The 17,189-nt window shown below is 36.3% G+C and overlaps 2 protein-coding genes across 4 annotated transcripts in view; one reads left to right on the plus strand and one right to left on the minus strand.

The window, feature by feature from the left end:
• Positions 1–17,189, plus strand: part of SLC48A1 (solute carrier family 48 member 1) — a 1,155,028-nt gene that overhangs the window by 1,048,147 nt on the left and 89,692 nt on the right. The gene's annotated exons all lie outside the window — the stretch shown is intronic.
• RPAP3 (RNA polymerase II associated protein 3) overlaps positions 1–17,189 on the minus strand; it is a 71,527-nt gene that overhangs the window by 13,073 nt on the left and 41,265 nt on the right. The window contains exons 7-13 of the mRNA XM_050746895.1: positions 14,019–14,140; positions 12,645–12,715; positions 11,392–11,517; positions 10,293–10,420; positions 5,141–5,262; positions 3,176–3,246; positions 2,965–3,066 (exon numbers count right to left, since the gene is read on the minus strand). Coding sequence (XP_050602852.1) covers positions 2,965–3,066; positions 3,176–3,246; positions 5,141–5,262; positions 10,293–10,420; positions 11,392–11,517; positions 12,645–12,715; positions 14,019–14,140 — 742 coding nt within the window. The remainder of the gene's footprint in view (positions 1–2,964; positions 3,067–3,175; positions 3,247–5,140; positions 5,263–10,292; positions 10,421–11,391; positions 11,518–12,644; positions 12,716–14,018; positions 14,141–17,189) is intronic.

Raw genomic sequence — 17,189 nt, forward strand, 5'->3', positions numbered from 1 at the left:
CCGCTAGCAAGACTAATAAAGAAGAAAAGAGAGAAGAATCAAATAGACGAAATAAAAAATGATAAAGGGGATATCACCACCGATGCCACAGAAATACAAACTACCATCAGAGAATACTATAAACACCTCTATGCAAATAAATCAGAAAATCTAGAAGAAATGGATAAATTCCTGGACACATATATCCTCCCAAGACTAAAGCAGGAAGAATTTTAATGTCTGAGTAGACCAGTAACAGGCTCTGGAATTGAGATGATAATTAATAGCCTACCAACCATAAAAAGTCCAGGACCAGACGGATTCACAGCCAAATTCTACCAGAGGTACAAAGAGGAGCTGGTACCATTCCTCCTGAAACTATTCCAATCAATAGAAAAAGAGAGAATCCTCCCTAACTCACTTTATGAGGCCAGCATCATCCCAATACTAAAGCCTGGCAGAGACACAACAAAAAAAGAGAATTTTAGACTAACATCCCTGATGAACATCGATACAAAAATCCTCAATAAAATACTGGTAAACCCAATCCAGCAGCACATCAAAAACTTATCCACCACAATCAAGTTGGCTGCATCCCTGGGATGCAAGGCTGGTTCAATATATGCAAATCAATAAACGTAATCCATCACATAAACAGAACCAATGACAAAAACCACATGATTATCTCAAAAGATGTAGAAAAGGCCTTTGACAAAACTCAACAGCCCTTTATGCTAAAAACACTCAATAAACTAATGGAACATATCTCAAAATAATAAGAGCTATTTATGATAAACCCACAGCCAGTATCATACTGAATGGTCAAAAACTGGAAGCACTGCCTTTGAAAACCAGCACAAGACAAGGATGCCCTCTCTCACCACTCCTATTCAACACAGTGTTGGAAGTTCTGGACAGGGCAATTAGGCAGGAGAAAGAAAGAAAGGGTATTCAATTAGGAAATGAGGAAGTCAAATTGTCCCTGTTTGCAGATGACATGATTGTATATTTAGAAAACCCCATCATCTCAGCCCAAAATCTCCTTAAGCTGATAGGCAACTTCAGCAAAGTCTCAGGATAGAAAATCAGTGTGCAAAAATCACAAGCATTCCTATACACCAATAACAGACAAGTAGAGAGCCAAATCATGAGTGAACTCCCATTTACAATTGCTACAAAGAGAATAAAATACCTAGGAATCCAATTTACAGGGGATGTGAAGGACCTCTTCAAGGAGAACTACAAAACACTGCTCAATGAAATAAAAGAGGACACCAACAAATGGAAGAATATTCTATGCTCATGGATAGGAAGAATCAATATTGTGAAAATGGCCATACTGCCCAAAGTGATTTATAGATTCAATGCCATTCCCATCAAGCTACCAATGACTTTCTTCACAGAATTGGAAAAAAACTAAAGTTCATATGGAACCAAAAAGGAGTCTGCATTGCCAAGACAATCCTAAGCAAAAAGAACAGAGCTGGAGGCATCATGCTACCTGTCTTCAAACTATACTAAAAGGTTACAGTAACCAAAACACCACGGTACTGGTACCAAAACAGAGATATATACCAATGGAACAGAACAGAGGCCTCAGAAATAACACCACACATCTACAAACATCTGATCTTTGACAAACTTGACAAAAACAAGAAAGGGGGAAAGGATTCCCTATTTAATAAATGGTGCCGGGAAAACTGGCTAGCCATATGTAGAAAGCTGAAACTGGATCCCTTCCTGATGCCTTATACAAAAATTAATTCAAGATGGATTAAAGACTTAAATGTTAGACCTAAAACCATAAACACCCTAGAAGAAAAAGGAGACAATACCATTCAGGACATAGGCATGGGCAAGGACTTTATGACTAAAACACCAAAAGCAATGGCAACAAAAGCCAAAATCGACAAATGGGATCTAATTAAACGAAAGAGCTTCTGCACAGCAAAAGAAACTACCATCAGAGTGAACAGGCAACCTACAGAATGGGAGAAAATTTTTGCAATCTACTCATCTGACAAAGGGCTCATATCCAGAATCTACAAAGAACTCAAACAAATTTACAAGAAAAAAACAACCCCATGGAAAAATGGGCAAAGGATATGAACAGACACTTCTCAAAAGAAGACATCTATGCAGTCAACAGACAAACGAAAAAATGCTCATCATCACTGGTCATCAGAGAAATGCAAATCAAAACCACAATGAGATACCATCTCACACCAGTTAGAATGGCAATCATTAAAAAGTCAGGAAACAACGATGTTGGAGAGCATGTAGAGAAATAGGAATGGCTTTTATACTGTTGGTGGGAGTGTAAATTGGTTCAACCATTGTGGAAGACAGTGTGGTGATTCCTCAAGGATCTAGAACTAGAATTACCATTTGACCCAGCCATTCCATTACTGGGTATATACCCAAAGGATTATAAATCATGCTACTATAAAGACACATGCACACGTATGTTTACTGAGGCACTATTCACAATGGCAAAGACTTGGAACCAACCCAAATGTCCAGCAATGATAGACTGGATTAAGAAAATGTGGCACATATACACCACGGAATACGGAATACTATGCAGCCATAAAAAAGGATGAGTTCGTGTCCTTTGCCGGACAAACTATCACAAGGACAGAAAACCAAACACCACATGTTCTCACTCATAGGTGGGAATTGAACAATGAGATCACTTGGACACAGAGCGGGGAATATCACACACCAGGGCCTGTTGTGGGGGTGGGTTTTGGGGGAGGGATAGCATTAGGAGAAATACCTAATGTAAATGATGAGTTGATGGATGCAGCAAACCAACATGGCACATGTATACCTATGTATCAAACCTGCACATTGTGCACATGTACCCTAGAACTTAAAGTATAATAACAATAAAAAAAAGTTTATTAATACAATAGTTGGTTTCTAATTCTCTTAATACAACATATTTAAATGGCAAGGAAAAAATGAAAGTGCTTTACTTACAGTTGATCCAGGATGCGGCGGATTATCAATGGGTTTTACCACATTTTGTCTTTGTGTGGAATCAAGAAAGACATCATCCCAGTGTCCTTTCTCAATTAATTCCTTGAAAATAAATTTATAATCATAACTATCAAAATATTCATTATACAACAAATAAATATATTTATGTTTCAGAAAATATGACCATGTTTGAGTGAAAAGAATACATTACCTTTTTAATTTTGGAGAGTTCAGTTACTGCTTGCTTATTTCCAGGTTCCAGAAGTAAAACAGTTTCAAAATCTAAAGTGAGTTTTTTAAAAATATTACAACATAGTTAAAATGTGGAGTTTTCATATTTGCACGTACATTCATGATACATTCAGTTGGTAATCACATTTTTAGCTCAAGAAGTTTTATTCGGATTACTAGGAAACAGGTGAGCTATAGTAAGAACCTTTACTGAACACTGTCGTAGTTGTTTTATATGAATTTTCACATAACCCTCACTACAATCCCACTTTAAAGGTGATAAAACTGAAGCCCCTAGAGGTCATCTAACTTAGCAAAGTTCACCAAGTAAACAAATGACAGAGTAACTCACTAAATGTAAAATATTAATAGATTAAGAGAATTACATACAACAAAGTATTACTCAGCCTTAAAAAGGAATGAAATTCTGATACATGCTCCAACATGGACATTATGCTAAGTCAAATAAGCCAGAGGCAAAAGGACAAATACTGCATGATTCCACTTACATAGGCTATCTAGAATAGTCAAATTCAGAGACAAAGTAGAATGGAGGTTACCAGGGCTAGGGGGAGAGGAGAATGGAGAGTTATTGTTTGAAGTGTATAGTTTTAGAATGCGATGATGATAAAGTTCTGGAGATGGACAGTGGTGATGGCTGCACAATGTAAATGTACTTAATGCCACTGAGCTATATATTGAAAAATGGTTAAAATAATAAATTTAATGTTACATTTTTTTTTACCACAATAAAAAAACACTGCTGTAGCTAACAGGCTTACAGAGAAACTGCCAGATTTTAAATGCACATACCAGAAAAGAACAGAGACTGAAAATCACTTATCTAAGTACTGATCTCAAGAAGCTAGAAAAACAGCAAATTAAACCAAAAGAAAGTTGAAGGAATAAAATAAAGAGCAGAAGGAAATTAAATAGAAAACACACATAGGAGAACCAAGTTGGTTCTTCGAGAAGACTAACTCAATGAATACCCTAAAAGACAAGATCATAAAAAAAAGAAAAAAGAAAAAAAAAAAAACTTGTATCAAGAATTAAAATGGCATCAGATCTCCATTATCCTCCATTCCCTACCTGCTGATAAAACCACTGCTCAAAGAGTTTAAAAAAAAAAAAAAAAATTCAATCACTAACAGAAATTCTTGAGTTTGCAGGATGGCAGATAGGAAAAAATACAATTTGGTGAAACACTGAAACTTCCTCTGCTCGCTGGGATTTTAAAAAAGAAAAAAAAACAACTCCTGAAATCGGTTGGAACCAAGATGGCCAAGTGGAGGTTGCACAAAAACAAGCTTGCTGATGTCATAGCCTGAATTTCCACCAAGTTCTACTAACTACCCCAAATTTGCATCTGCAATCCATTAGTTAGCATGAAGAGACAGTTACATATGCCCAAGAGCTTTTCCCTTTCCTTCCACTAATTACCTGATAATTCCAGTATCCACCTTCCTAAACCTTTTCTAATAAAATTACTGCCTTAACGCCAGGACAAGGAGACAGATTTGAGTTTTGATTCCTGTTTCTTTGGGAGTCAACCTTCAATATAAATAAAGCCTTTTCTCAAAAACCTGGTGTCACAGTATTGGCTTCAAGCACATCACGCAGTGAGTCCCTTTCGCTCAACAACACTGATTCCCTTCCTTTTCATTCTTGTCTTTTTATTGCTTTTTCCATTTTCACCTATAATTAAAATTTTTCATTAATGCTGGCTGGCAATTAGTCAGAATGTATGCTACTAAACAAAAGATAATCTGGTACACTGCAGAAGCTGCATCCCTCCAAATCTATTCATGATCTAAACTGTGGAAAGAAAACATAACTCCCTAAGTTCAATATCTTTGAACCACGGGTAAGTTACATGAATCTCTGCTTCTAAAACTTGGGCACTCATCAGGATGACTGAGTGCCAGCTGTTATAAAGTCTTACCTTGTTTTGCCTCATTTAGCTTTCCCAAAAATGTTCTTGCAGTTCCTCTTCTGGCAAAAGCTTTAGAATATGAGCCATCTAATAAAATGGCTTGTGTGCAGTCTTTTTCAGCTTCTTCGTATCTATTGAACATGATAAAATTACTGACTGGAAAAAAGGCAGCTTATGGAAAAATGTCATATAAACTAAGTTTCTAATTTTAAAAGCTTGTATATAATTTAAATCACTAACTCCTAAATCTGTGTTTGAAGTGGAGAACTACTTTATAAATTTTTTATTCTCACCAAATCTTAGAATCATTTGGTGAGGAGGGAGAAGGTACCAGATTGAGGGAATGTTAGGAGAGTCTGCTGGAGCAATGGAATAATAATGCAAAAGTATGACTAGGGCAGACAAAAGAATACCACTGCTGGCAGCCTACCTCCTCTCCAAGTCTCAATAAGCACAGGTACTACATTAGAATTTTAACTGGCATTACTTTTCTAATAAAACTTTATTAACATTTACCCACAGTAAACTTCCCATACTCACAGAAAAACCAAAAAATGAGAACTTGCTATGTATGTGATAGTATATCATCTAATACTTTGCATAAATACTACTCAGCCATGCAACCAGAAATCAATTCAGACTTACAGATTTACTCATTACTGCTCTACAATAACAAAGTGCTTAAGAAGAGCTCAAAAAACACCCCCCCCAAAAAAAACCCAACAACAAAAATACCTGAGACATTCCCATATATTAACATGGCATTAATGAATTATTGTTAATTTCTTAGGAGTGCTAATGGTTGTCGTTATGCATAAAATATCCTTTCTTTAGCAATAAAACATCATGATTTGCTTTACAATAATTCAGGGGGAAAATGCTGAAACAAATATGACCCAAAAAAGTATGGCCTGATAGAATTAGATGATGGACACGTGGTGTTTATTATACTACTTTTGTATAAGTTTGAAAAGTTTCATATTTAAAAAAAAAAAAAAAAAAAAAAAAACTCCTGTAATTGCATTCTCCCCAAGGCCTAAATGGATGTCATCTTCCCCTCAAAACAAGATCTCATATGAACAAAATCAGAATTTCGAATGAACTTAAACATCTCTGATTTATTTAACTCACTTTCCAGCAAGAGATAAAGAACGTATCTGTGTTCATGCCCTTATCAATGTATTTTCTACTTGTCTGATTATATCATTCAAGATACCCGCATGGCCCCCACACTTTTCAGGATAAAGTCAAACTGCTTTGGAGCATAAAGTCAGGGGCCTGCCTGAGTATCTAGCCTTCTCTCTGCCACTGTCCCCTGCAGTAACAGCCATAATATGAACTACTCACCCTTTCCAGGTTGAGGTACCATCAACCTGCCTACTCCCATGTCTTTGAACCTGCACTAGAACACTTGACCTGTTTCCTGTTTTTTCACCTCACTAACTCATATTACTCGTTTAGATCTCAGTTTGGTTTGAACAATTCAAGATGCTTTCCATGAATTCCCCTGCCTGGACTCAGTCTATGCCAGTATTCTTCCCACCCTGAACTTCCATAGCATGTGTCCTTCATAGCATTATCTTAGCATATTTTCACAAATATTGGTCTCCTTTTCTGTCGCTCCCTGCAAACTTCTGGTTTCTTAAAAACAACTATACATTAGTATACTTAATACCTTCCACAGCGCCTAACAGAACACCTGATACATTTTAGCGCAATAAATGTTTGCTGAATAAGTAAATCAAAAAATTTCCAACACTCAAATTCAAAGAAAATTTAGAAGATAAACGTTTAGGAAACCATTTTAATTGCATATTTAATTTCATGTTCTATTGTACAGCTGAAGAAAACCCAGCAATTTTTCTTAAAGTCTGAAGTTGCCAGAGGTAGATGCTTTTTCTTTGAAAATAGACTCATGTAAGTCCTTTAAAATTGTTAAATGTCTCCCGTGCACTCCATTTGTAAACTGAATTTAGAAAAATCCAATCAACAAACATCTTTTAGGTGGTTGGAGAAAAAGACAAACTAATCAAAAATAGAATAAAAATGGTGAGTGCAAAAAACCATCATCTCTGCCTAGCTCCTTAGCCGTGATTCCTTCTGATTTTCCGTTAGGTCCACTTGTCCTATGTCTACTCTAGCTCTAGTGTCAATGCCATCCCTAATCACCATTAAGTGAACCCTCTACTAAATCAAGTCTTAATCTGGTTCCAGTTCCAGCAACCAAGATTCCACCTTATTTTTGTGACCAACTCTCAACTCTGTTTCCCAAATCTAATATCTAATACTATTGGGTTGTTTTCTTCTTATCCTATCTCTAAATCTATGCTTTACTCACTCTAAGAATAGGACCCAGATTTGTTCTTGGCCAGTCCTCTTCAAGGACTACAATGTAGGCCCAAACTTCTGTCCTTATTTGTGATTATCTTACTTCTTCAGCCTTTCTGAACCTAACCATCTACCTACCTACATTCCACAATTTGCCAGCTCACAGATACTCCATTACTGTAACTCAAGGATGTCTTGCTCATCTCCTGATGCAATCTACTAATGTAGACTATCACCTCCAGAAACCACATTCTCTAGGAATCCTCGTTGGCCTAACTAGGTGAATTCCTTCTTACTCCCTACTGCTACCCCACACACTAGTAGGTAAGACTGACTATACTGCTGGTTCTCATTAGCTCTAATTTGACACCATTTGTAGAACCTCAAGCTATAGGACGGTTACCTAAACTAGGAGTAGTCCAAGATTGAAATGTTGCTTTTTTATGTTCCTCACAGAGTCCATAATATATAACAATCTCCACGCACAGAAAAAAATTCTGATATTAACTGTGAATCTAAAAGATAAACTAGAAAAAGATACAAATAAGAGTCATAAAGTTCTTTTAATTTAAAGTATACTCTGCTAACTTGGTATAATATATTCCACTAATATGATTATAAACTAAAGCAATAAAACTAATACAATAGATACCTTATAAATGCATATATAATCTCTCACCTATAAAAAGGTATTACTCTTAGCATTAATCAAACCAACGGACTCAGGCTTTACAATTTTTAAACCAATGCACAATTCTTCCATAGCAAAAATCAAAATTTTCATAAGCTAGCAAGAGAAGCAATGATCTTTACTCTGACTAGTCAACAAAAAATCTATCTCTAATGATATCTATTGCTTTAAATGAGGTTAAATATATAATCAAAATTTATTTCTATGACAGGAGCTCCTAACCTGAGATTCTCTGGGGGATGTGAAAACTTGTTTAGGAAAAAAACTGTATCACTATTTTCACTAAACTTTAAATAAAATTTAGCTTTCTTTCAAATACAAATGCAAACAACAGTACCTATCACTTTGTCACCAATAAAAATCAGACATTTTGGCCAGGCGTGGTGGCTCATGCCTATAATCCCAGCACTCTGGGAGGCCGAGGCATGCGGATCACCTGAGGTCAGGAGTTCAAGACCAGCCTGGCCAACATGGTAAAACCCCGTCTCTACTAAAAATACAAAAATTAGCCAGGCATCATGGCGCACGCCTGTAGTCCCAGCTACTCAGGAAGTTGAAGCAGGAGAATGACTTGAACCCGGGAAGTGGAAGTTGCAGTGAGCCGAAATTACGCCACTGCACTCCAGCCTGGGTGACAGAGTGGGACTCTGTCTCAAAAAAAAAAAAGTAAAAATCAGATATTTCCGTATCGCATTACAACTGTTACTCGTATCTCAAAATATTGCTTATGCTCACCACTATTCAGAATTACAGTAAAAATGTAACCTGTTGCTTACTTGCATGTGATTGCAGTGTCTGGTTCATAGATACTCTTGTGACAAGGCTGGCAACCATTGGGCAACTCTGCCCTAGTAGTTATTCAGAAGCCAAAGAGCTAAGGCATGTGTTATCACATTGGAAATCTAATCATCTGCATTGCTTCAGGTATTCCCTGTCCACACTTGTTTGTTGATTAATAAGTGGAAGACGTGTCGGGGATCATCCCAAAATTTAGTGTCCTTATTGAAACCTTACAATCATGTCTTTAAAATTTTTTTAACATTAACTTGTCTGTATTTTAAATGTAGTTTCAAATACGGTACAACGTGATTGCAAATAAGCAGCAGGTTAAATTTCTACTGTAATTCTGAAGAGTGGTGAGCATAAAACACAGCACTTGCCTGTATTTTAAATGTAGTTTCTCATTTTGAGGTGTGTTAATAAAAAAGCACATATACTACTATATCACAATTTTTAATATTTTCAAAACTATATTTTGATATAATTGGTTTCCTTTGTAATCCTAGTTGCATAGCTAAGCATTTAAAAATATTCTGAGAAGCGTTCAACATACAGCTAAAGGATCAGCAGTTTCAAAGACAGCAGTTCCCTTTTGTTTTACATGTATGTATATACAACACTTCCAGATAAGACTTTGCCCAAAGGGCTCTGAAGTTAAAAATAATTTTTAAATCAAGATTCAGAATACTATATATAAAGTAACTAGAGAAAAACTGGTAAACTGTGTAATGCCAGACTTAAAAGTGGGAATATATATATATATATATTTTTTTTTTTTTTTTGAGAGTCTTGCTTAGTCACCCAGGCTGGAGTGCGGTGGCGCGATCTCGGCTCACTGCAAGCTCTGCCTCCCAGGTTCATGACATTCTCCTGCCTCAGCCTCCCGAGTAGCTGGGACTACAGGTGCCCGCCACTACGCCCAGCTAATTTTTTTGTATTTTTAGTAGAGACGGGGTTTCACCACGTTAGCCAGGATGGTCTCGATCTCCTGACCTCGTGATCTGCCCGTCTCGGCCTCCCAAAGTGCTGGGATTACAGGCGTGAGCCACCGCGCCCGGCCAAAAGTGGGAAAATATTAACAAGAACATCTACTGAATATACACCTTGTGCCTGGAACTATGTATACCACAGGTACATAAACACACACATACACATACACACTATTTTTCCCCTCTCATTTCACTTTAATTTAAATGCTCAAAAATATATCAATTAAATTTTAATTTACTTAAATTTACCATAAATTGGCATGTAAGCTAACCTAACATGCCATAATTGGTATGTTAGGTAACTTATGGTAAAAATTTACCAATTTATTGTAAATTTTTATCCTGAAAAGCACTAAAATTAACCAATACTTACTTCTGAATCTTCAGATAGGCCATAGCTCTGTTAGCTGGAAGAAGGGCATTAGCACCATCTGCTGCTATCCCTCGAGTATAGCATTCAATTGCTCTTTCATATTTCCCCTCTTTGAAAAATCCATTCCCCTGTTATTTTGTAGAGAAATATGGAGAATTAAAAAAATGCAAAAAAATTAAATTAATTCAAATCTTATGAAACACTGCAAGGATATTCACCAACAGTATTTCAGGAAAGAATATTGTTAAAAATCTGGCCCTTGAGACATGTTTTAGAATCTGTTGGTTTGGGTTGTTTCTTTTTTAATGGCATTATTGTTCTTTCAGTACTAAAAACAAAAAACATGTATACTACTATATTACTTTGCAGCATTCACTATTATTCCATTAATTACGTATTACGCAAAGCTTAAATTTAAAAACCTATTTTAACAAAGGTCCAAATAATATACTTCCTTAAGTTACATTAGAAGCTGTACAAAAGAATTTCATAACTCAAATAAATTTTGTGAAAGAACACAGTACCAGAATCATAAAGCCCACTCTTCAATAACTTTAATATGCCCAAATATAAGATAAATTCAACTGTATTGGAATTTGTATACCTGATTTCACTATAACATTTACTTATATAATCAGAGTCAAATATCACAATCAATAATCATTTCATACGTATTTATTATGAATCTTCTGTGGGTCCAGGAAAGGCTATAAATAAATGAAACCTCCTCAACTCACGATTAATAGAGGAATTTCAATCAGAAACAGTTCAGTGTGAATTAATGAAAAAAGTACATTATAAGAATGGATTGTAATTAACTTCTATGTTAAATTTATAACTATGTATATGTAAATATATAAAACATTCAAAAGTAGTTTCCAAACTTAAGTGTTTCCATAGTTACTTTTTAAATTTATGTATAAAGTCATCAATTACCCAAATTTTGAATTAGTAGGTCCCAGAGGCTTTAGTGTATTTAATTTCCAATTCCTACTCAAGCAAAACTTTAATATTAGAGAAAAAATTTAACTGATATACAAGAAATAAATCAACACTCAGCAAAATATATACATTCTATGTTGGATTAGCTTTGGATTACCCGATCTTTCTCTGAAATGGCCTGCTGCTTATTCTGTTGTGCTTCAATTTGCTTTCGCTCTCCTTCTGTTGACTTAACCACTATGTCAGCTTCCTCTGGATATGAGTTTTCTTTGGATGCTAAAGCCTAGGAGACATAGCAGTCAGCTAAAATAAAACAAGTAATACAAGATGCATATACATTTGACCTTAAAACATAAATACCTCAAATATATTAGAATTTCTGCCACATTTTAAATAATCGAAATAACATTTTCTACTCTAATTCAAAATCTTTCTACTTATTAAAGTAAAAAGTAAAATAAGTATATAATAAATTTAACGTGCTTCTCATTTCAATTAAAATTAGTATCAAACACCACATACTGCCTGTTCTGACTTATAAGTGGGAGGTAAACATTGGGTACACATGGAACGGAAACAATGCACACTACAGACTACCTGTTGAGGAGAGAAACACTGGGGGTGGGGAGGGGACGGGAAGAAAAACTACCTATTGGGTACTATGCTCACTATCTAGGAGACGGAATCATTCACACCCCAAACCTCAGTTTCATACAATATGCCCACGTAAAAAGCCTTCATATATACCTTTTGAATCTAAAATAGTAGTTGAAATTATTTTAAATAAATAAATAAGTAGCATCCATTAAAAGTAGTTGCTCATTTATTCAACAAATATTTATTGAATTTCTATACTGGCCAGGCACTGTTTTAGGAGCTGTTTTCAGACCTAACAGTTCATTACATCTACATTACCAAACTTCTCAAATTCAATACTCACAGTCATTATTTGATCTAACACAAAATTTTAAAAATATATAATAGAGTTCACAACTACAATCAAGTTAACATATTTACCAGCAGATCTTACGTGCAATAGTAATGGTAATATTTAAAAGCACACTTTCCCCAATCACTGTCATTTTTCTCTCAATGTTTCAATCAGTGCATAAGCCAAAAAGGAAGAAAATCAGTGGGATAAAAAAACAATAATTCTGTCATCTGGGAAAGAGTAAAGCAGCAGTAGTTCTAAAGATCTCAGGCAACTTTTAGAACAATTAAGGGTCTTTAAATACCATTACACTCCCTCTGGCTTGCAAATTCATTTAGTAAAACTCTATGGTACAAATAATTAAAATTAGAAAATCTCAATATTAAGAAATCCATAGTACAAAATACATGCAAAAAGCTTTACTTCTTCAAATAAAAGTTATAAGTAATACACTTAAAATTTAAATAACTATAGTTTACCTGATTGATTTTCCTGAGTTCATTTGTTGCTTCAAAGTTATTTGGTTCCAGTTCTAATACTCTTTCATAATCTAAGAGAAGATTTAAAAATTTCTAAAGATCAGTAATATTTAAAAACTTGTATAAAACAATCTTTTGTTGCCTGTGACAATTAGGCAACTGTCCTACAGCAAAATAAAAGAGAAACAAAGAAATACTATCATTAGGCCACTGAACTTTCTTTTTTTGAGACATTCTCACTCTGTTGCCCAGGCTGAGTGCAGTGGCGCAATCTTGGCTCACTGCAACCTCCAGCTCCCAGGTTCCAGTGACTCTGTACCTCAACTTCCTGAGTAGCTGGGACTACAGGCACACACCACCAAGCTCAGTTAATTTTTGTATTTTTAGTAGAGACAGGTTTTCTCCACGTTGGCCAGGTTAGTCTCAAACTCCTGGCCTCAAGCAGTCTTCCCATCTTGGCCTCCGAGACTGCTAGGATTACAGGTGTAAGCCACTGTGTCCAGCCAAGCCACTGAACTTTCTTCTTCTCCCCCAGGGCAGACAAAATCCTATGACAAACCATCTTCCACCAGCCCCAGGAAGGATACCTGCTATCATAAGTTGTACATCATAAAACCAAGAAGCAGGCCAGGCACAGTGGCTCACTCCTGTAATCCCAGCACTTTGGGAGGCCGAGGTGGGAAGATCACCTGAAGTCAGGAGTCAAGACCAGCCTGGCCAACATGGCGAAACCCTGTCTCTACTAAAACTACAAAAATTAGCCGGGCATGGTGGTAGGCACCTGTAATCCCAGCTACTTGGAAGGCTGAGGCAGGGAGAATCACTTGAACCCAGGAGGCAGAGGTTGCAGTGAGCCAAGATCACACCATTGCACTCCAGCCTGGGCGAAAAAGCGAGACTCTGTCTCAAAAAAAAAAAAAAAAACCCTAAGCAGCAGCAAAATCCAATTAAATATCAGCTTTATTCAGATTTTGTGATTTACAATACACAAACCTATTTTATGGAATAATAGAAGGCTTAGAATTTATAAGTGAACAAAAATGTGTTATGAGCTTTAAACACACTACTTCTTGCCTCACAAAAGCCAAGAAGACATTTTAATGCCTATTTTACAGATGAGAAACTGAAAGTCAGAGAAGATACTGGTTACATAGCTAGTACTTAGTAACATGAAAATTTGAACCAAATTCTGATTGGTGGCAAATAACACATTCTTTCTTAAAAAATCAAGATATCTTTTCAGTTCCAAAAATGACCTTTGTTCAAATACAGAAAGCTCTCTAAAGGTAGTAACTGTGATTACTCAGTATTCTCTACATAGCATCTGTTAGATAACACTGTTAAAGAATTTTTTAGATAATGACTAGAAAATACCTTTTTTGGCCTCTTCTAATTTTTGCAAAGCAAATCGAGCAGCACCTCGTCTGGAATAAGCCTTTGTATAACTTCTATTCAAGGCAATGGCTAAATTACAATCAGACTCAGCAACAGCAAATCTGCAATTTAAAAACATTAAAACAAATAAAGTTAACAAAACTAATTTGCTAAACCAAAACTTCAAAATTTGTTTCTGAAATCCTTGAAAAGGGAATTTACTTGCCCACTGAAGGCATTTTTCCCACCTCCTTTTAGTTAACTAAGCATAATAAAAGCAATACTGCCATTCCTCAAAGATATTGTGGGTTTGATTCTAGACCACCACAACAAATGTCACAATAAAGCTAGTCACACAAATTTTTTGGTTTTCCAGTGCATACAAAAGTTTTATTTACACTATACTGCAATCTAGTAAGCGTGCAAAAGCTTTATGTCTAAATAACAATGTATATACCTTGATTAAAAAATACTTTATTGCTAAAAAATGCTAATAATTATCTGAGTCTTCAGTGAATATTTATCTTTGTGCTGTTGGAGGATCTTGCCTTGATGTTGATGGCTACTGACTGATCAGGGTGGTGAAGGTAGCATGTGATGCTGTTTGATAGCATTTACATAATAGAACTTCTTTTAATATTGGAGTCAATCCTCTCAAACTCTGCCACTTTATCAACTAAGTTTATATAATGTTCTAAATCTTCTGTTCTCCTTTCAAAAACATTCACAGCACCTTCACCTAGACTAGATTCTCTCTCAAGAAACCACTTTCTGTGCTCATCCATAAGAAGCAACTGATCATCCATTCAAGTTTGAATACAAGATTGCAGCAATTCAGTCACATCTTCCTCCACTAAAATCTTGAACTTCTCAAAGTCATCCATAAAAGTTGAAATCAACTTCTTCCAAACTCCTGTTAACACTGACATTTTGACCTCCTCTCATGAATTACGGACACTTTTAATGGCATCTAAAATAGCTGATCCTTTCCAGGTTTCAATCTACTTTGCCCAGATCCACTAGAGGAATCACAATCTATGACAGCTACAGCCTATGAAATGTATTTCTTAAATAACAAGACTTGAAAGTTGAAATGACTCTTCGATCTATGGGCTGCAGAATGGATACTGTGTTAGGAGGCATGAAAACAACATTCATCTCCTTGTACATCTTCATCAGAGATCTTGGGTGAGTAGGTGCATTGTCAATACACTACTTTGAAATAAATCTTTTTTTCTAAGCAGTAGGTCTCAATAGCAGGCTTAAAATGTTCAGTAAACCAGTTCATAAACAGACGTGCTGTCATCCAGACTTTGTTGTTGTATTTATAAAGCACAGGCAGAGTAGATTTAGCATAATTCCTAAGGGCCCTAGGACTTTTGGAATGGTAAATGAGCACTGTCTTCAACTTAAAGTCACCAGTTGCATTAGCCTCTAACAAGAGAATCAGACTGTCCTTTGAAGCCAGGCATTCCCTCTAGCTGTGAAAGCCCAAATGGCACTGTCTTCTAACAGAAGGCTGTTTAGTCAACACTGAAAATGTGTTGTTTAACACAGTCACCTTCATCAATTAATTACCTTAGCTAGATCTTCTGGATAACTTTCTGCAGGTTCTCCATCAGCACCTGCTGCTTCACTTTCCACTTTTGTTTAAGCTTCTTTCCTTAAACTTCATAAATCAACTTCTGCTAGCTTTCAACTTTTCTTCTGCAGCTTTCTCACCTCTCTCAGCCTTCACTAAATTGAAGAGCGCTAGGGCCTTGCACTAGATTAGACTTAGGATCAGGGGAATGTTGCGGCTGATTTGATCTTCTATACAGACCAATAAAACTTTCTCCCTATCAACAATAAGCTTCTTTTGCTTTTAATTATTTGTGTTCATTGGAGTAGCCCTTTTAATTTCCTTCAAGAACTTTTCCTTTGCATTCACATCTTGGCTAACTGGCACAAGAGGCCTAGCTTTCAGTCAGTCTTTGCTTTCGACATGCCTTCCTAAGTTTAATCATTTTCAGCTCTTCCAATTTAAAGTGACAGATCTGCGAGTCTTCTTTCACTTGAATACTTAACATGCCACTGTAGGGTTTTGTTTGTTTGTTTGTTTGTTTTGAGATGGAGTCTTACTCTCTCGCCCAGGCTAGAGTGCAGTGGCATGATCTCAACTCATTGCAACCTCCGCCTCCTGGGCTCAAGCGATTCTCGTGCCTCACCCTCTCAAGTAGCTGGGATTATAGGTATGCGCCACGACGCCTGGCTAAATTGTTGTATTTTTAGTAGAGACAGGGTTTCATCATGTTGGCCAGGCTGGTCTCCAACTCCTGACCTCAAGTGATGCCGCCCACCTCAGCCTCCCAAAGTGCTGGGATTACAGGTGTGAGCCACCGTGCCTGGCCTCACTGTAGGGTTATTAACTGGCCTAATTTCAATACTGTTGTGTCTCAGGGAATAGGGAGGCCCAAGGAGAAGGAGAGAGATTGGGTTGTGGGGGTGGCTGGTCAATGAAGCAGACAGGATGCACAACAACATATGGGTGTGCTTGATGGCTCCCCAAAACAATTACAATAGAAACATCAAAGATCCCTGATCAGAGATCACCATAACAGATACAATAATAATAAAAGAAATCTGAAATACTGCAACAATTACCAAAACGTGACACACAGACACAAAGTAAACACATGTTGTTGGACATATGGCACCAATAGAGTTGCTTGACTTCCCTGATACAAGGTTGCCACAAACTTTCATTTTGTAAAAACAGTATCTGTGGATGCAATAAAGCGACACACAATAAAACAAGGTATGCCTATAATTCCTAATGGTGAAACATTAGTAGCATTCCCTTTAATGCAAGAAACAAGAATGCCCATTATCACTGCTTTTTCTTGGTATTACATAGATGTCTTCACCAAAGCAGTTCCACAAGAAAGAAACACAAAGACTAGAAACAAGGAAAAAAGCCTGAAATTATTCTCAGATGATATGATGGTCCTAAAAGAAAACTCAAAACAATCTAGAGACATTGCTAGAATATTAAAAGTTTAGTAAGGTGACTACGACAGACCAACAAGAAACAAACAAACAAAACCTCTAACAAAGACCTACCAGACACAGATGCAAAAAAATTGTAAGACTGTTTTCAAAGACATTAATGACAATATAAGTGGAGATATT

Source organism: Macaca thibetana, chromosome 11, assembly GCF_024542745.1.
Source record: "Macaca thibetana thibetana isolate TM-01 chromosome 11, ASM2454274v1, whole genome shotgun sequence".
In the NCBI taxonomy this organism is placed as follows: domain Eukaryota; kingdom Metazoa; phylum Chordata; class Mammalia; order Primates; family Cercopithecidae; genus Macaca; species Macaca thibetana.